Source organism: Anguilla rostrata, chromosome 16 (genome assembly GCF_018555375.3).
Source record: "Anguilla rostrata isolate EN2019 chromosome 16, ASM1855537v3, whole genome shotgun sequence".
NCBI classification, from domain to species: Eukaryota; Metazoa; Chordata; class Actinopteri; order Anguilliformes; family Anguillidae; genus Anguilla; species Anguilla rostrata.
In genome coordinates, this window is record NC_057948.1 from 33,208,919 (window position 1) to 33,230,326 (window position 21,408).

The 21,408-nt window shown below is 51.0% G+C and overlaps 1 protein-coding gene across 10 annotated transcripts in view; it reads right to left on the reverse strand.

Moving 5' to 3' along the window:
- Positions 1-21,408, reverse strand: part of LOC135242132 (transcription factor SOX-6-like) — a 215,634-nt gene that overhangs the window by 85,739 nt on the left and 108,487 nt on the right. For all 10 annotated transcript variants that reach the window (XM_064313056.1, XM_064313057.1, XM_064313061.1 and 7 more), the window contains one exon: positions 526-615. In XM_064313056.1, coding sequence (XP_064169126.1) covers positions 526-615 — 90 coding nt within the window. The remainder of the gene's footprint in view (positions 1-525; positions 616-21,408) is intronic.

Sequence of the window (21,408 nt, forward strand, 5' to 3'; positions counted from 1 at the left end):
TACACACTGTAACCATGGAACAGGAGTCAGTGCCTCTATAGCACCAGATACACACTGTAACCGTGGAACAGGAGTCAGTGCTTCAACACCACCAGATACACACTGTAACCGTGGAACAGGAGTCAGTGCCTCTATAGCACCAGATACACACAGTAACCATGGAACAGGAGTCAGTGCTTCAACACCACCAGATACACACTGTAACCATGGAACAGGAGTCAGTGCCTCTATAGCACCAGATACACACTGTAACTGTGGAACAGGAGTCAGTGCCTCTATAGCACCAGATACACACTGTAACTGTGGAACAGGAGTCGGTGCCTCTATAGCACCAGATACACACTGTAACCGTGGAACAGGAGTCAGTGCCTCTATAGCACCAGATACACACTGTTGAATCTGGTGGAAGGAGTGGGGCTGTCTTTGGGATGATGGTGGAGGGGGCGGGCCTTCTTTGGGATGGTAGTGGAGGGGGCGAGGCAGTCTTTGGGATGATGGTTGGGCTGCCCTTGCTCACAGTCTCACCTTTTATATCTCCCAGTAGTTCGCTGGTGTTCAGTCGTTCCATTTTCTCCTTCCAGTCCTTGGACAGAAGCTTCTCCACACATGAGGATTCTGAAAGAGAAGAGAAAACACAGTAATTAGATTTTTCTTTTTTAAAGGCATACCTGTTTCCCAGGTGGGCATTTTTAAACTGCAAATGTATAGGTTCAAAAGTATAATTACCCTCCTGTACATTCCAATCACATAAAAGAAAATATGTATTCTTTTACACGTAAACAAGCTATTTTAAAGGGGACATTCTCCTTTCCAGAACTAAAAGGTCTTTGATATTTACATACAGGAAACAAAACTCATGTAATTATTGCACAGTATGAAAGGAATATTTCATTGAATGAAATTACAAGGCAGGAAATAAAATTCAAACCTAAAAAGAAAAATAAATCTGTCAAGTGAAAATGATATTAATTATACTGATCTACCTGAGCAAGAGGAAGTAAGAACAAACGTGGGTATATGAAAGTACAGGTTGTCTGCAACAGTCTATACCAAACAGGAGGATTTACTGTAAGTGTACCTCAAAAAAGTAAAACAATGGATGAAAATAAACCTATTTCTAATAGAGAAAGAGGCAAAAACCCCAGGGCTGTATTTACAGTAATACTGTGGGTAATGTTCTTGGAGATTCAGAGCTCATATAATGGCTGACTTAGCCAAGGCTGCACCATACAACATATTGCAGGCTGATTGTACAAAGCTACACATCAGCCAAAAGACAAGAACTAAAAGAAAAAAATACGTAACCGAAATATTGTGCATATACTGATTATTATTACTATTATAAAATAATTACCATGAATGTTTTAAGAAACACAAAGGGAAACCACGCTCCCTTTTTTTTGAAAAGACGCAGAAGTGACTGTACAAGATCTCATCTTTAAAAGGCGTTTTTCCAGAAACATTTTCCACCGTCTCTGTACCTTGCAGAAAAACCGTGTCCTGTGAAGATTGTATCACGGCTCATAAGAATGGCTTTGTTCTGGGAGAAAGGGAGTATGGGAGGAAAGTATACATTCTTTGGGGGGGGGGGGGGGGCTGGAGTGCAGAGGGTTGCAAATGGTTAAATGGCTCCACAGACAATGACTCATTTGTGGGCCCCATCAGTAACAAAGGACTGAAAGGCCTAAGAACATAAGCATTGCGAATGGCTTAGGGATTCTGTTACAGAGGCTTTGTTTACCAGGTCTATTACAGTCATGAGGTACTTGTGACCCCACAATACGCTTTCTTAACAAGAACACATTCAATATGAGGACACTTACAAAAGGAGGTCATTATATACATAATGTGTGTGTTCATGTGTGTGTGTGTGTGCGTGTGCGTGTGTGGGTGCGTTTGTGTGTGTGTGTGTGGGTGCGTTTGTGTGTGTGTGTGTGGTGTGCGTGCGTGTGCGTGTGTGTGTGTGTGGGTCGGCGTGCTTGAGTGTGCACTTGAGTGTACGCATTGTGTGTGTGTGGGTGCGTTTGTGTGTGTGTGTGTGTGAGTGTGGGTGCGTGCGTGTGTGGGTGCGTTTGTGTGTGTGTGTGTGAGTGTGGGTGCGTGGTGTGTGTGTGTAGTGTGGGTGCGTGCGTGTGTGGGTGCGTTTGTGTGTGTGTGTGTGAGTGTGTGTGAGTGTGGGTGCGTGTGTGTGTGTGTGTGTGAGTGTGGGTGCGTGTGTGTGTGAGTGTGTGTGCTGTGTGTGTGAGTGTGGGTACGTTGTTGTGTGTGTGTGTGTGGGTGTGGGTGCGTGCGTGTGTGAGTGCGTTTGTGTGTGTGTGTGTGTGTGTGTGTGTGAGTGTGGGTGCGTGTGTGTGTGAGTGTGTGTGCGTTTGTGTGTGTGTGGGTGCGTTTGTGTGTGTGTGGGTGCGTGCGTGCTTGAGTGTGCACTTGAGCGTACACATCTGTGTGTGTGTGTGTGTTTAATTTCATTTACACAAATATTCACATGAAGGCAAAATATATGACGTGCATCGAGTATGCCAATCAGAAAGCTTGGTGTTTCTCCGCACACTGCCTCCGCACCGTGTTGAGCGCAATGCAAGAGCACTGGCGCTGGTGTTGAGTGTAAGAGCGGGCGCCAGCGTGAGGGGGACGTGTAATCGCGGGATTACACCCGTGTGCGGCGGGACAGGGCGCGGGGCGTCCCGCCGAAGGAGAGCTAAAACGCTAAAAACGCAGCACCAGGGGTGCGCGCACAAAAAACAAAAAAAACGGAATTAGCGAGCAGGATTTACTGCGGCCACTTAGGAAAGAAAACACAATCTGTAACTCTGCACTACATCTGTACTTCATTCCAATGGGAATCAAAAGGGGGGGGGGGCGGGCTGCAGGCCAGAAGGGAAGGGATGCTTTACCCTACATGGAGCTCTGTCCTCCATTACTCTCTCCTCTCTGCACTGAAGCAGCACGGGGGACATGACTTACCCCTGTCTTTGTCTCCGCATTCAAACACTCAAAGACTTTGTGTGTGTGTGTGTTTGTGTATGTGTGTGTGTGTGAGAGAGAGAGAGAGAGAGAGAGAGAGAGAGTGAGAGAGCTAGAGAAAGACAGAGAGAGAGATGGCATATGTATCTGTGTGTGTGTGTGTGTGTGTGCGCGCGTGCACGCGTGCGTGCGTGTGTGTGCATGCATGCAGGGCAGTGCGATCTGCCTCCTGTATCAGTCTGCAGGGCAGTGTGATCTACTACCTGTATCAGTCTGCAGGGCAATGTGATCTACTACCTGTATCTGTCTGCAGGGCAGTGTGATCTACTTCCTGTATCAGTCTGCAGGACAGTCTGCTCTACCTGCTGTATCAGTCTGCAGGGCAGTCTGATCTACCTGCTGTATCAGTCTGCAGGGCAGTGTGATCTACTACCTGTATCAGTCTGCAGGGCAGTGTGATCTACTACCTGTATCTGTCTGCAGTGCAGTGTGATCTACCTGCTGTATCAGTCTGCAGGGCAGTGTGATCTGCCTCCTGTATCAGTCTGCAGGGCAGTGTGATCTACTTCCTGTATCTGTCTGCAGGGCAGTGTGATCTACTTCCTGTATCAGTCTGCAGTGCAGTGTGATCTACCTGCTGTATCAGTCTGCAGGGCAGTGTGATCTACTACCTGTATCTGTCTGCAGGGCAGTGTGATCTACTTCCTGTATCAGTCTGCAGGGCAGTGTGATCTACTACCTGTATCTGTCTGCAGGGCAGTGTGATCTACTTCCTGTATCTGTCTGCAGGGCAGTGTGATCTACTTCCTGTATCAGTCTGCAGGGCAGTCTGCTCTACCTCCTGTATCAACCTGCAGTCTCTCTCCTCTCCAGGTCACTGTAGCAGTGTTCCGACCTTATATTACCTCTCAGATCCTGAAATATACAGTGTGCTCATCGTGTTCTTTAACCTCAAGGTGGGGGCGCCTGGGGCCGGCTAATCGCGCGCGGGGGGGGGGGGAGGTTTTAGATTAGGGGGAGGAGTGAGGTTTCACAGTGGGGGGAGGGGTTTACGGTAAGGGGGTGCCCACAGCACAGCTTCCAGCACTTGATCATATAGAATGTGGAGACTGCCCTGGAGATACCTCTGTGCCAGCTTCTGTCCTGCCCCGTACCAACACCCCCTACCCCTCCCCCCACCTGGCACACCCTCGCCCCCCTCCGTACTCCCGCTCGAACCCACGCCAGACACCCTGAGGCATGCCAACCGACGCAAAAGGATCCCTGCTGCTACTGCTGGAATGTGTGAACCCCCCCCCTCCCTTTTACCTGGAGCAGGTGAGAGACAGAATGAGCTTTCTGTGTACAATAACTCAGCAGATAACCCCTCCCCTCCCTGCTCGGACGTGAGAAAAGCAGCCGCAAGCAGCAGTGCTGGCCGTGACTCCGGGAAAAAAAAGGCAGTTAATAAGACGGCCGGCCGTCTGGCTTCTGTCAAAACAGCCTTAAAAAGGCTAAAGCATCCAGAGGAATTCCGATTAATAACTGCAGATTTCCCAAATACCGCTGGAGAGATTCTCTGGAGAGATTCTCAGCGCCAAGATAAAAAAAACAGCCTCGTATCAGGACAACAGCGACCGCCTTTTCCCTGCGCGATTGTGCTCAGTCAGAGAGGCAACATTCGCTGTGGAACGCACACACAATCACAAGCCATTTTAAAACGGCCTTTTTCCAAAGAAAGCATCAGCCTGAAAACAGCACCCAGCCCAACTTTACCACAAAATTACAATTTTAGTCGAGTAGAACATGTGTGTACTTCCACACAGAGGCTGCAATCGGGAACGTTATGGCGAGCGGATAAAAGCAGGCCGAGCTCCTAGCCTGCCGCTAACTGTTAAGCAGGTGCTGTGGCAGCCAGGAAACGGGAACTCTCATTCAGCACCGCAACCTCTTGCTCTCCAGCCACTTCTTATTCAGCTTTTTCAAAGGTTTCCATGGAGACACGACGGTGCCCCCTGAACCGGGAAGTTCTGACGGACCTGGGTGGGGGTTGCCAGATTTAGAAAGTGCCAAAAGTGGACAGCGTGCGCGGCTGGAGGCTTAATCGTGAATGTGGCGGGGGGAAGCTGTGGGGACAACGGCAACCTGGGGAGGGGAGGTGGGCGGGGCGGGGGGGGGGGGGGGGTCACTCATGGACTGGAGGGGGGTTGAGAAGCGAATTCATTGCAAACTGTCAATCAATTACTCATACATCATAGTGTCCGGCTGGGACCACAAACCGGATCTGGACACATAATATGAAAACCAGTAAAAAAAAATAAATAAATAAAAAGAAACGATCATCTGGCAACCCTAGCTGGACCCATGCTGGGTGGGAGCAGCCCTGGCAACCAAATGAGGCAGAGGGAACAGGGCGTAGCAGAACGAGCCCGGAGACGGACCGCTCCGGAGTCCATGTATAAAACAAAAGTACTTCAGACCCTCAGCCCAGAACCTCAGCCTAGAACCTCAGCCCAGAACCTCAATCCAGAACCTCAGCCCAGCCCAAAACCTTAGCCCAGAATCTCAGCCCAGAACCTCAGTCCAGAACTTCAGCCCAGAACCTCAGTCCAGAACTTCAGCCCAGAACCACAACCCAGAACCTCAGTCTAGAACCTCAGCCCACACAGGGACCACACATCTGTACCGGAAACCCCACCAAAAGAGCAGTAAACAAAAATCACTCTGATTCTGTCTGAGATACATATCTTAAATACGTATCAACTGGCTCCCACAGTCCCACAGTACAGTGTACAAACTGTGGTCATAAATCTGAAGGTACTCCAATTTTTTTGTGCGATCTGTGGTGTTTGGTGTAAACACAGATTTCATCACCTGGCTCAGAGTGGTGCCAAACCCCGAAATGTTGAACAGAGACCAGAACAGCATAACACGGAGACGTACATCAGAACCCTTAATACAGCCCAACGCTGCCAACCTTCACACGCCTTAAGGAACTCTCCTCAAACAGGCTCACCACGCACCCTCTCCTCCAGCTCTGCCCTACTGCTCTTCTCCCCCCACACAGACTAATATAATAAACAAAAAAGCTAAAAGACTGAATATTGTCAGGGAACAGCTTGATATCATAAAGCAGAGTGGCTCATTTATTGGTTACTGTTGCGTGAAACAATTACGGAATTATGAAGTATCAAGCCCGGAGCGTAGAGCGAAGAAAAAAGAAGCACAGCACGCATTTACTGGCGAATTCTGATCATATCAATTTCAGTCTGAATTATGCTAAATAAAAATGCAATTACACAGCTTGTTCGCATCCTGGCGGCATCCGCAATCCACCTTCCGTGAAATGACAGCCACCACGGGCGCTGGGACGAGGGCCAGCGATGGATTTAAGACACATGTGTTTGCCTGTTCCAAAGTGGAGGTTTTTGCAACAACTGTTTGGGAGCATTTGCGAGTGCATTCCGGTAGACCACGTGAACCACATCCAGACTCAGAGCTCACAGCCGAATCCTGCAGGACCCTGACGGGATCAGGTGCGGGACCACAGATCTCTGTTCGTTTGTATGCGTACGGATAAGGTCGGGCTGAACACCGGGGGCTGAACACTGACACTGAACACTGAAACTGAACACTCAAAAAAGAACACACAAACAGAACACTTATGCTGAACACTGTCACTGACACACTGACACTGAACTGACACATTAAATCTGAGGCTTTAATAGGACACAGATGGTATAAATGCAATCTTTTTACTTATTTTACTGTGCATTCATATGCTTAAGCGTCATGAAATAATGCTTCAAAAACTACACTCCAGCATCCGTGCTGTATATCCGATAGGCCAAAAGCAGTGGCACAGGCAGTAATGCACACACACACTCCCTGTATGTATACATACACCCCCTGTAAGTGCGTACATGTGGCCCCTCAAATGCAAACATATTCTCTCCATAAATGAGTACATGTGCCCCCTTTAAATGTTAAATAGGTTGTTCAAAACCCAAGGCAAGATCTGAGTAATTTTCAAGGAGTGCTTTTCCCTAAAATGCTGCACCATCCCTACAAGCTCTGCCCCAAGGCGTTGTTCCAGCACATCTGCCAGTACCTCCCCAACCCCCCCAATCGCTAATACTGCTATCCTAATCCACAAAACAGGAAGGAGCTGACACCCCCCTTTTATCAATCCCCACATTAGGATCAGGAGTGACCTCACAAGGCCAGCCTGTCCACCCCAAGTCGGGAAGCCGCCCCGCCCCCCTCCCCCCCCTTGTCCCGACTCTGCTAATGCAGAACAAAGACACCACCACCCCCCCCCCCTCCCAAATCTGACCCCTACTTATGTACACACACCACAGGGGAGTTCTTCTTTCTGAGTGAATCTACGGCCCAAAAAATGCAGACGCACGGAAAGGCCAGCTAAAGTTACCCAGGAACCTCCGTGAGCCAGCCATTACTCACTGGGAAAACAATGGGGGAAATCCACGTTCGCGCAAGACCTGTACATCTGCCGTTTGTCCACTAGGGACAGCGTAATTACCGAATCAACGATCAACTGCCACTGGGCATATACATCACTTCCCCGGACGAGCGGGTAAGGCATGGAAGATTATAAACACGCAGCCTGGGACACAGGGAGTGAAGCACTGAAACATAAACACTGGGAAGCTAAAAACGCATTCTGCTTTGCAATTACATTCTGGTGCGTGGGTCATTTCGTCTGAAAAAAAAAAAAAGAAAAAAGGAAAGAAAAAAAAGTCTGATAAAGTTTCAGGGTTTCAGTGTAAAAAGCATTAGCGCTGTTTGGAAAAAAAGCCAGGGCAAAACTGGAGAAAGAAACGTCTGCAACAGCTAGCAGGGAGGTTAATAATCATCTTCTAAACACTTTCAAGTGCGAAGCCTTTTGTGACGTGCTGGAATAATGGCTTCAGGGTAGACGACAGGGCGCATCAGAGGAAGAATCCGTCAAGGTCGAGAGAATAATGCGACTTCTGCTCAGTCTGGAGAGGACGACGCGCTCTTTTTCAAAAGCGTGCTCCTTCCCACTCGTCGGAAGAATCGGGCAACACACATCTCTCCAAAAAAACGCCAGGAAATGCAAAAAATACTTCAGATCAATTAAAAGAATTTAAAAAAAGAAAAAAAAATGAAGAATACAAGCGGGTTGTTTTCTCTGGAGCCAATCACCTTTTCACACCTTCTTCCAGCGAAACAAACTGAAGAGAAACGCTAAGAACCGGTGGAAGCTCTACAGAAGCCCGCACGCACTAACAAAGCCAGCCTCCACTGCCAATCAAAACGTAATTCTTCTCAGAATCCGACTGAAAAGAAAAAATTTCAATTTTGAAAAATCATAAATGGACATTAAGGGAATGTGAGATTTGTCGTCCTCTTGAAGACAGTGGCTGGAGACTGTGGCCTTTCCAAGTGTTCCAGAACCTTCTGTAATCACAGCCTTTTTATAACGGGACAAAAAGCAGTGATAAGTGAAAGTTGGCCATGTAAACGTAACAGGTTACACACACACACACCAGGGTGAGGTGGCTTAAAGAAAGAAAAAAAACAAAACATTTCCCCAGAATGCACTGCTCATTTTCAGTCAATCCATTCCCTACACACACACCCACGCACGCCACAGTTTAATGACCTCCATATTTTCGTAAAGTCTAACGAATGATAGATTTTCCTAAATGACAGTAGGCATGGGCATGGGCAGTGGCAGTCCATCAGCGCTAAACGCTGTGACGCTGCAGACGATGGCGGACACAGACAGTGGCGGTATCTGTTGTAACGCTGTAGATGATGGGGGACACAGACAGTGGCGGTATCTGTTGTAACGCTGTAGATGATGGCGGACACAGACAGTGGCGGTATCTGTTGTAACGCTGTAGATGATGGGGGACACAGGCAGTGGCGGTACTGTTGTAACGCTGTAGATAATGGCGGACACAGACAGTGGCGGTACCTGTTGTAACGCTGTAGATGATGGGGGACACAGGCAGTGGCGGTATCTGTTGTAACGCTGTAGATAATGGCGGACATGGGCAGTGGCGGTATCTGTTGTAACGCTGTAGATGATGGGGGACACAGACAGTGGCGGTATCTGTTGTAACGCTGTAGATGATGGGGGACACAGGCAGTGGCGGTATCTGTTGTAACGCTGTAGATGATGGGGGACACAGACAGTGGCGGTATCTGTTGTAACGCTGTAGATGATGGCGGACACAGACAGTGGCGGTATATCAGCAGTAAACGCTGTAACGCTGTAGGACACCTGCACCTCAGGGGAACTGTAAGGGCCTCATTTAATTGACAGCTAATTGTGTTCATTATTCCAGCTAGTGAGCAGGTCTCTGTTAGTCACCTGTAAGGCTGTCAGCTCCCGCTCTGCCTCGCAGGAGCCGGGCCTAGCAGCAGGTATAAATAGGGCCCCTGTGGGGAATGCTGGCTGGGGGAGGACTCAGGTAAATTACCTGCCTACCAGGGCCACAGGCCACGCCCTCAAACGCTGCCAGTGCAGCGGAGCCACCGCCGGAACGTTCCATACCCAGCCATCCGGCAGGGGCGGGGGTCAGCTCCGGTTTCATTTCCAAAAATCTATTTCAAGTTCAAAATTACATTTTCCAGAAATGATCCCGTGACTCAAAGGACACATCAAGCTCCATCAAGCCAAAAGGAATTAATGCTCCCCCTGACCCATCACCACCCCCAAAAACGATCCCCCTCCACCTCACTGTCTGAGTGGGTGTGTGTGACAGTGCAGCCCTGCGCAGTGATCAGATTTGAACCATTAAACCCAAGTGTGCTGGTGATCAATACCAGCCGTCCTATGGACCACGAGGGCGTTCTTCAGCAGAACCTGTGCAGGGGTAAACCTCCATCAATGCTGCAATGTAATGGGGCTGATATTAAAAAAGCAGGAGGGTTCATCTCCAATTAGCCCAAAGGCTAACTCAGTGGCTAGCACAAAGGCTAACTGAAAAGCTAGCGCAAAGGCTGACTCAAAGGCTAGCACAAAAGCTAACTGAAAGGCCAGTGCAAAAGCTAACTCAAAGGCTAGTGCAAAGGCTAAATCAAAGGCTAGCGTAAAGGCTAACTGAAAAGCTAGCACAAAGGCATGCTCAAAGGCTAGCGTAAAGGCTAACTCAAAGGCTAACTGAGAAGCTAGCACAAAGGCTAACTCAAAGGCTAACTGAGAAGCTAGCACAAAGGCGTGCTCAAAGGCTAGCATAAAGGCTAACTCAAAGGCTAACTCAAAGGCTGGCGCAAAACCACTGGCAGGAGCGCGATTGCCTCTGTGAGGATACGCGGGGGGGGGGCTCCAGGTCGCTTTGATTTGACGCAAGAGCGTCTTCGCGCCCGGGCTGGTCGGACCAAAGGCTCAGGTCTGCAGCGAGGGGTCCGTGGGGCAGCGGAGAGGAGCTCGACCCCCCCCACCTCCCCACCTCCCACCCCACCCCACCCCCCTGCGCAGGGCTCATGGCAACCAAATGAAAGGAACGGCGGAGCTCGCCTAGCGACCCTGCTAAATTATAAATCTGAACCAGGCCTGGCACCGCCATCGCCATGGTAATGGCGGCCAACGCCTTCTGAAGGTGGCAAGAGCTTCAAAAAATTTTTTTTTTTTTTTTTTAAGTGGGGGGGTTGGAGGGTTAGATTAAAGAGACCCTACCTGCCCCCCCCCCACCCCACCCCCCTTCTGTGTAGAAAAAAAGTAAAGAGCGAAAAGGAGGGGAGGTGGACAGAGAGAGAGAAGGAGAGAGGGAGAGATGGAGAGAGGGAGAACAAGACTCCCAACTCCCAAAACCTGGAGAAGGAAGAAGAGATGAGAGGGAAGAGAAAAAAAGAAAAAAAATCCAATCAAAAAGTTAGAGGAGGAGAGATGAGGAGCCAAGATAACGGCACTCAGAGACTGGAGACCCCCAAACTGCAATCTCCCGCACAGCTGGCCCAACAGCTGGCCGAGAGGATTAATGTCAGAAGAGTGTAATAAAGAGCAGCATATGTCCGAGCCCGAGAAACAGCCACCGTGCGTGATCCTGCCCTCTCTCTCTCTTCCGCTCTCTCACTCTCTCTCTCTCTCTTCCTCTCTCTCTCTCCCTCTCTCTTTCTCGAACTCTCCCTCACTCTCTTTCTGTCCTCTCTCTGTCCCCTCTTTCTTTCTCTCTCTGTCTTCTCTCTCTCTTTCTCTTTGTCCCCCTCTCTCTTTCCCTCTCTCCCACTCCGTCCTCTCTCTCTGTCCCTCCGCTCCCTCCTCTCTCCACCTCTCTAGCTCTCTCTCCCTCGCTCTCCCTCTCGCTCTCTCTCTCTCCATCTCTTCTCTACAAGGTCACTTCTAAGAACCACCTGCATTTAATGCTTGGATAGTGAAATTAACACCGCACCCCCCCCGCCCCCCAAACCCATCTCGCCGTCTCCGTTTCCTGCCTCTTCCCGAATTCGGCAGAAGCCTGTCCACGGAGGCACTTTAAATTCTTCATTTTTCATCCTTGTATTTATCCCAAAACACAAATATATTCCAAATGGGGGGGGGGGGGGCGGCTGGAGGTGGAATACACTCCTCACACACAGTCAGGAGCAGCCTTGAAAAAAACAAGTGGAATAAAAGCTTTGTAAAATAAACAACAGAGATAATGCACTGTATTTTATGCTCAAACCTATGGGAAAAACTGTATACTTTTATTCTAACTCTCTAATTATTCTTTTAAAATAATAATAATAATAAATCTGTAATTATTAGAGTCATTTTATTTTCTTCAGGTCACCAAGCCTCAAAATCAACCATAAAACACCACCCCAAAACCAAGAGACTGTTCAGCCTTTAGAAAGCCCTTACAGAGAGCAACCAAAACATAGGCTACAACCAAAACGAGCACCTGGACCAGTACTAGTGACCATTATAACAATAAGCTGGACCAGGTTTGACCAGGTGCTCAAAGAGATAAATGCAGCAATTAGGCCAGGTACACCATTGGCAGACTTGGCATGAAACGGAGGAGGAATAAGCACCTCATACACTACATGACCAAAAGCATCTGGGCACCCCTTAATGCTACAGCAAACAATCACATTCTAGACGACTCTGTTTCCCCCCAACAGTTTCTCATTTTTGATCTCCAAAATGAACAAACATTACAAGAAAAGGTACTTGGTGCTGTTATCCTCTCCAGGGGAGGCTACACCAAGTACTATTCACAAGGGGTGTAAATAACTGCGGAACCTATTTTGGGGAAATCATTTTAGAATTTGAAAAATGTGCTATTTTGGTTGTTTCCACTGAGTCACTAATGAAGCGCAATATTTTTCACAAATGACAACTCACTGCAGTTACGAGGTTATTTGTTTTCTACAGTCTTTTGTGTGCATCTTTACCAAGGGTGGCAATAATTCTGGAGCATGGCACAAGAAATACATAATAATAATAATAATAGTTCATTCACTACAGGCACTAAATCTGTGTTTGATCAAAGAAACGATGATACGCAGCATTCATAAAAAGAAACGTGGCCTTTCGTACAGTGAAAATGTCTTCAGAGTCGCTGAAGTCAAATTGCACAATACGGCTTGAACACTGACGAGGGTTTCGACACTCAGAGTTTCAGCACTACGAGGGAGGCGTGTGGACTTCATTTTAATTTCTAATTTCCATTTGATGTCTGTAACCATTAGGACCCACACACTGTAATAAATTATAATAATTTCACACAAGAATTAAATTACTGGGTGCTATTTTTTTTTTTTGGGTACCCTGCAATCTAGCTGTCAGATATACACTCTTCCTCTAATCAATGCTCCAAAAACATTCACATTTATTCATCTATGTTAAATGAACAGAAGTGAGCGGATAACGTGGCTAGCAGTGATCACTGCTACTAAGAGTGATTTACTAAATTAATGGGTGCAACTGGGTCTCAACACGGGCCAAATGAGACGGCTAATGGGCTCCGAATGAGCAGGTTCAACTCCGCTGCGCAGCCGAGCGGACGAGGCGGAAAAACTTTTATTTTCATCCAGAAACAGCGGGGCGAGGCAGTCCCGAGGTGGGGCGGGGCAGTCCTGTAGCGGGGCGGGGCAGTCCCTGAGGTGGGGAGGGGCAGTCCCTGAGGTGGGGCGGGGTGGGGAGCCCTGAGGCAGAGCGGGGCAGCTCCTGAGGTGGGGCGAGGCAGTCCCTGAGGTGGGGCGGGGTGGGGAGCCCTGAGGCAGAGCGGGGCAGCTCCTGAGGTGGGGCGAGGCAGTCCCTGAGGTGGGGCGGGTGGGGAGCCCTGAGGCAGAGGGGCAGCTCCTGAGGTGGGCGAGGCAGTCCCTGAGTTGGGGCGGGTGGGGAGCCCTGAGGCAGAGCGGGCAGCTCCTGAGGTGGGGCGAGGCAGTCCCTGAGGTGGGGCGGGGTGGGGAGCCCTGAGGCAGAGCGGGGCAGCTCCTGAGGTGGGGCGAGGCAGTCCCTGAGGTGGGGCGGGGTGGGGAGCCCTGAGGTGGGCGGGGTGGGGAGCCCTGAGGCAGAGCGGGGCAGCTCCTGAGGTGGGCGGGGTGGGGAGCCCTGAGGTGGGGCGGGGTGGGGCAGCCCTGAGACGGGTGGGGCGAGGTGGGGCAGCCCCTGAGGTGGGCGAGGTGGGGCAGCCCTGAGGTGGGGCGGGGTGGGGAGCCCTGAGGTGGGGCGAGGTGGGGCAGCCCCTGAGGTGGGGCGAGGTGGGGCAGCCCTGAGGTGGGGCGGGGTGGGGCAGCCCTGAGACGGGGTGGGGCGAGGTGGGGCAGCCCCTGAGGTGGGGCGAGGTGGGGCAGCCCTGAGGTGGGGCGGGGTGGGGAGCCCTGAGGTGGGGCGAGGCGGGGCAGCCCCTGAGGTGGGGCGAGGCGGGGCAGCCCTCGAGGTGTGGAGGAGAGTCTCCCCAGTAATAGGTGCAGCACACCGAGCGCTGAAGTCACCGGGACACATTTAGCGCACGCTAGTCCAGGCGTGCGGCCATTTTGTGCGTTGCTGTGGTCGGAATTCTAAAGATAAACAGTTTTTGCAATAAAACCCTCCGCCCATCAACAGGAAGTGTATTCTGTGATCACATGACCCCGCGGTGAATGCTGCATCACTGGCCGGTCCGAAGCAGCTGCCATTGTTTCTGCCCACGGCCAAGCATTGCATTACATTACAGGCATTTCGCAGACACTCTTATCCAGAGCGACTTACACAGCTTTTACACAGCATTTACACTGCGTCCACTTATACAGCTGGATATATACTGAAGCAACGCAGGTTAAGTACCGTGCGCAATGGCAGTGTCCTACCCAGGAGTCGAACCCGTGACCTTTAGGTTACAAGACCAGTCCCTTACCCATTACGCTACACTGCCGCCCCTACATGTCTGCGCACACGCGTGTGTCAGAATAAACTGCACAGCGCTGCAGCGTACAGTAAACTGTGTGGTGATTAGCTGACGGGAGGAAGCATCCTTTACCGCTTCGATTTGCTGCTGAAAATCACGGGATCCCTGGCGTGCTTCTGTCAGACGGCCATTAAAGAGGTTTATGGTCCAGAGCTCTATTTCCACAGAGGTCAAAGGTCAAGGGTCACGGCTCCCACACGGGGTATGTACCTGGGACCCTCGCTCGGAAAAGGTCAGTATTTTTAGATGTCAAACTCGCATTTTATTTTGGTGCGACTGATCACATCCTGAAACGATGCAGCATTTGGCCACATCTGGCAGGAACACAGTGACCAGAACATTAACATCTATTAAAGGAGGACAGAGCAACCGGATGAAAGGATCTGTGTGTCTGCAAACTCACCCCGGCCAACAGATTCCTATCTATTTCATTATGAATATCACTTTGTTTAATCTATTATTCTTTTTTCTTTTTATTACAATCATCAGAGTTATGGAGCAAACAAAAGGTCAGTATCTCCTGGCTTTTGATGACATGATGTTCAGGGCTGGGGAGGTCCGTGTTGTGATAGCTGCAGTAAGTGTAGACCCAGAGAAGGTTAAGCATTCGGGGGGGGGGGGTGCGCTCCGGTGGAACCCGTGGCTCAATGCCCCATTGTTCCCTGACAGGGCCCTCCTGACAAAGGGTATCATATTTGCTTTGGGGGGGGCAGCCTGTATGGGGGGGGCACCATGCTTTAGGGTTCCCCTTGAAATGACAGTGCCAGTTGCCATGACGCACCTAAACACCTGACTGGCGCTGGCCCGACCCCCATCACATTAACGCAAAAGCGTGATTCATTAAAATCCAAAACTCATAACGTTAACCAATCACTCAGAGCCTGACACGGCCGTGACAGGGCAGGGCCTTAAAGCGAATTAGCCAACTGACCCCCCGACGGACTCAAAACTATAAAGAGACGCCCCCACCCCAAGGAGATGCTGCGTCTCGCCAAACGTGTTATAGTGGAGGTGTTATTCTGTCTGGTTGAGTCAGAGTTCTGAAACTCACATCAGGGGAAGCATCACAGTGTCTGCTGGATTTCAGTCTGGTTCAGCTGACTGTCTAAAAGAGCTGGCGCTCCCCGTTCTCCAAGGGCCTAAACTGGCTGCTGACTGACAGGGAACCACACACAAAAAAAAAACCTCCTCCAGACACCGCAGCCCCCCTCACCCCCCCCCCCCCCCAGGCTCTGCAGTTTGAGATTCCTCCCACAATTTTGATAAAACAAACGGCGTGTCCCCTAAAATCATTAGCACCCCCCTCTCCACAGGCCCGCGGGCAGAGTGTCAGTTACACACGCCGCTATTTTAATCGCAGGCAGATGACACCGCCGCCCGCCCGCCCGTCCTGCCCGAGTATGCGTGTGTGGAATGCTGGGAAACCAAACTCCTGGGGTACAGGCTGCCCCCCCCCCCCCCATAGTCACTGACACTTCGAAGTGTGACGCAAAGAAAGAGTCTCCCAACATAACCTCACACGTCGACACCCCCACCCACCCCCACCACCCCCCAACACGAACACACACAGTGACCCGCTCGATGGTGCAGCAAACCCCCCCCCCCCCCAATCCCCAGAAATCGACCCGCTCTAAACGTGAAAGCAGCTCTTTCCAGACCCGGCCTACGGAGAACGACGACAGATTTACTGTTCACAGGGCCTTCCAGAGCGACACCGCCTAAACTACTAACCCCACACACTAACCCCATACACTAACCCCAAACACTAACCCCATACACTAACCCCACACCTAACCCATACACTAACCCCACACACTAACCCCACACACTAACCCACATAACTAACCCCACACACTAACCCCACACACTAACCCCATACACTAACCCCACACACTAACCCCATACACTAACCCCATACACTAACCCCATACACTAACCCCACACACTAACCCCATACACTAACCCCACACACTAACCCCATACACTAACCCCATACACTAACCTCATACACTAACCCCCACACTAACACCCATACACTAACCCCAACACTAACCCCATACACTAACCCCAACACTAACCCATACACTAACCCCACACACTAACCCCATACACTAACCTCATACACCTAACCACTACACTAACCCCACACTACACCCCACACACTAACCCCATACACTAATCCCATACACTAACCCCATACACTAACCCCACACACTAACCCCACACACTAACCCCATACACTAACCTCACACACTAACCCCATATACCAGGGGGGTACTACACTAACCTCATACACTAACCCCATACACTAACCTCACACACTAACCCCTACACTAACCCCACACACTAACCCACACACTAACCCCATACACTAACCCCAACACTAACCCCAAACACTAACCCCAACACTAACCCCAACACCTAACCCCACACTAACCCATACACGAACCACTACACTAACCCCCTACACTAACCCCACACACTAACCCCATACACTAACCTCATACACTAACCCCAACACTAACCCCACACACTAACCCATACACTAACCATACACTAACCCCATACACTAACCCCACACACTAACCCCACACACTAACCCCATACACTAATCTCATACACTAACCCCATACACTAACCCCACACACTAACCCCACACACTAACCCCATACACTAACCTCACACACTAACCCCATACTACCAATACACTAACCTCCATACAACCAGGGGGTATCACTAACCCACACACTAACACCCATAACCAGGGGGGTACACTACACTAACCCCATACACACTAACCCATACACTAACCCCACTAACCATACACACTAACCCATACACTAACCCTATACACTAACCCTAACACTAACCCCATACACTAACCCATACACTAACCCATACACGGGGGTATACACTACCCATACACCGGGTACTACACTAACCCATACACTAACCCATAACGGGTATACACTAACCCCATACACTAACCTCATACACCGGGAGGGTACTGCACTAACCCCATACACACACACCACACAAACACACACAAAGCGTCAGCTTTTTTGTGAGCGTCCGTGTGTATAGGGGTGTGTGTGTGTGTGTTCATGCACAAACATGCTACTGTATGAGCCCCCACCTCCCCTCCCCCCCCCCACACGTCAGTGCTGAGCTGTCTCAGGCACACCAGTTTCCTCCCAACAGAGATCGGGGGGGGGGGGGGGTGACGTACACAATGGGGGTGTTGTGGGACCCTGACATCGAGGTGGGGGGGTTTGGGTCAGAGGGAACAGCTGAGCCGGTAGGGGGGCTTGGAGTGGGGGGGGGGTTCTGTGGCAGTTGTTACTGTTGACGAGTGGGAATATGAGACTCAGGAAGGTGATACGGGGGGGGGGGGGGGGGAAATGGAACACTGAAGGGGGCAGCTGCTGTTTTGTCATCTGAAAGTGGGATCCCCCCCAATTAGCAGAGCTCAACAGTATCCGGGGGGGGGGGGGGTTCCTCTCATAAAAGCACTCTTCAACCTCTCCTCCTGTTCTGTATAGCCTCCATAATATACACGCGGTCCTCTGTCATACTGGACCACCTTTTATTGGCGGGATCTGGGTAGAGGACCGGCCCACAATGCATTGTGTGACCAACAGAATGAAAACGAATAAACCCTGAAACACAGCAGCCCCCCAGAAACACACACACACTACATGCGCGCACACACACACACACACACACGTACAAACCCACACACCCACACTCACTCACACTAAAAGCACACACACCCACTACATGCACAGATACCCACACACACACACACACGTGCACACACACACACACACACACACACACACACACACACACACACACACACACGCACAGATTTAATATGGTACAGTGCTCCACTGACAAGCAGGTTGTCGGAATCAAAGACACAGGCAGAGAACAGCTGTTATTAAAAGCAGAGAGAAGCAAAGGAGAGTCGAGGAGAAAAAAAGATTAAAGGGGGTGGGGGGGGGGTCGAGGGGCCAGGGGGTGGTGGTGGGGGGGGGGGGGTTGACTGAAGCCTGGCCAGTCCGCACTGCCTGAGGGACTCGCTGACTGACAGGGGGAAGGGGAAGAGCTAAGTGTTTGAAGCATGGCTCCAAATTCGCAGGTTCACCTCGGCTCCCCGCCAAGAAATTAGAAAGGGGCTCGCGGGCCGCGTACGGGCGGGGTGGGGCGGGCTGGGGGTGGGGGGGGGGGGCGGGTCCACTGCCATCGCCGTTGCCGCCGCCACCGACATCACAACAAAGATTCCTATTAATTAGGGGCGAGGCGGCCAGATGACAGCGACTCCGATCCCAGCGCCCTTCTCCAGCGGGAGACCTTCTCCTGGCGACGGCAACGCTGCCGCCGCTGCCAAAAAAAACGCTCTCTGGAACTCAATGAAATTGAAAAGAAATTGTGGGGAGGTAGGGAGGGAGGGAGGGAGGGAGGGAGGGGAGGGGGTGGTTGAGGATTGAAGGTTTTTCACCTGAAAAATTCAAATGGGAAAAAGATGAGAAGGGGGCAAAGTGTAGAGAGCCAATCCCAGAGCTTCCTGTGTTCATTAGCTCTCTGGATTAGGGCAGGGAGGGGTGGGGCGGGTAGGGGGGGGCGCAGGGCAGAGCAGGGAGGGCAGTTACTAAGATGCCTCAATGGATTTATGCCCTTTACCTGTGCCCGCCCAGAGAGATGAGAGAGAGGAGAGGAGAGAGAGCGAGAGAGAGAGAGAGGAGAGAGAGAGAGAGAGAGAGCGAGAAAAGAGGAGGACAAAGGAGAGAGGACAGAGAGAGGGGGGGGGGAGAAGGAAAGAGGACAGAAGAGGAGGAGGACAGAAAAGTGTGTCACCTGGTGCTAAAACACAGTGTGGTCTCTCCAGGGAGTGGACAGACTTTAATGACACCCCCCCCCCCACCCCCCCCCGTGCAATATGGCAACTGCAGAGACTAGGGGGGGTACGGGGGGTGGTCTCAGGGTCTTTTGATGTTCCCTCCCACTGAACCTGGTTCATAATGCCATGAATTCAGTTGTCGATCAAGTGGAGGTGTATACAACCCCCTAACTAAGAAACCATCCCAGAGAAGCAAGAAGGTTTTTGGTTACCACCCTGAGAGAGAAAGGACTCTCGCCCTCCGTCCGCCTCCCCCCAATTCACATCAGCAACTGTCCCCTCCGTCCGACCCCCAGGGGTCATCCCGGGTGGCGTATTTCACTTTCTGACGGCCGCCGGTTCCCAGGGTCACACACTCGCGTCTGTTCATTCATTCTTCTATTCCTTCGTTCCTTCTTTCTTTCATTCTTTTGCTGGAATCTGCTGTCTTTCCCTCTCCAAAATCGGAAGTCCGGGACTGGAACCCGACAGAGCTCACCAACAATCCCCCCCCCCGCCAAACTCAAGCTGTAATCTTAATCTCAAACGCCGCCTCTGCTCCCGAGATCTGGCTCTGACAGAGTAATTAACGTATCGGCTGTCTCTGAGGGGAGCACACTGACACCTTCAGACCGATTATCTCCCAGATAGACCGGAGACACGTCCGCTACGCCCTGCCGATACCTGTCAGTGGAGCGGAGCCCAGACTGAGCGCGCTCAGTGGAGCCGCGCAGAGCTCCCAGACTGAGCGCGCTCAGTGGAGCCACTCAGAGCTCCCAGACTGAGCGCGCTCAGTGGAGCCAATCAGAGCTCCCAGACTGAGCGCGCTCAGTGGAGCCGCTCAGAGCTCCCAGACTGAGCGCCGGAGCATCAGCTCAGCTGAGCCGCTCGTGAGCCAGAGCTCCCAATAGGAGACCTTCTGGTTCTGATCCGATCCATTCTGGTCTGGGAGACGCAGCAGATGAGCAGGAGAGAAGTGGGTCAGGAAGGGACACCCTGACCCCCGACCCCCCCAAACCTGTGAGGAACCTGAACGCCTGCCACGTTTCAGACTCAAACGTGTAACGCTGTAATTCAGACTAGCCGGGGTCTAGGCGCGGGTTAGAAGATAACAGGCATTTAAGCAGCAGCCAGAAAAGGCCTGGCAGCCTCGGAGTGCCGACTAACTTTGGCAAGGGGAGAGGCTGGCGGGAGCCCGGTGCGGAGTGCGGTGAATCTCCACCGGAGCGGGTCTCTCCCCACACCCCACCGAGCTCCGCGGCGCTTAATCACCCGTTTACTAACGGCCGCCGGAGAAACAGGAGACGCGTCTGCGGCAAACGCATGAGCCAGGATCAGGTTTCTGCCTGTTCCTATCCTAACCTTCCCCACTGTCAACGAATAGGCCAGACTGATCCGAGATCAGCCTCCAACTCTGAGGCACTTCATGTCCAAAGTTTTTATTTTCCACCAAAAATCCAACAGTAGAGTATAAATGTAACATCCACAACCAGGGCCGCTAAGTCATTAGAGGAAACCCTGTTACAGCAGGGCCTCTGACTCATTACACGAAGTTCTGTTACAGCAGGGCCTCTGACTCATTACAGGAAGTTCTGTTACAGCAGGGCCTCTGACTCATTACAGGAAGTTCTGTTACAGCAGGACCTCTGACTCATTACAGGAAGTCCTGTTACAGCAGGGTCTCTAACTCATTACAGGAAGTTCTGTTACAGCAGGGCCTCTGACTCATTACAGGAAGTTATGTTACAGCAGGGCCTCTAACTCATTACAGGAAGCAAAATGCCATTGAAGCCACAATCTGAAGGTCACAGAGATTTCATACGGATGCTAAGAGGCAGGATGAGGCTGCACTTATTGAATATTTATGCAAAAAGGGACAATACGACAGGAGCGGGCCAGCTACTGAAGGAAAAACAGCTGTGCCTCCAGCTCCTTCGCCCATATTGATTATTACTTTAGGGCATTACACAAAGTGGCCTTAATTGCGTGCGTATCAGAAACGTTTCACCTTGAACTTTTTAACGGCGGATCATAAAAAAATTTTGTTTAATAAGGATGTCTTTACCCCGACGAGCGCTGTCTGGAGAAACCGGACGGTAAATAATGCAGTTTTTTACAATGGACAGTAAATAAACCGCGGACACCATCGTTAGCTCCCTCTCTCTCTCTCTCTCCCGCCCGCGGCCCCCTGGCCAGAGAGAGCTTTTTACA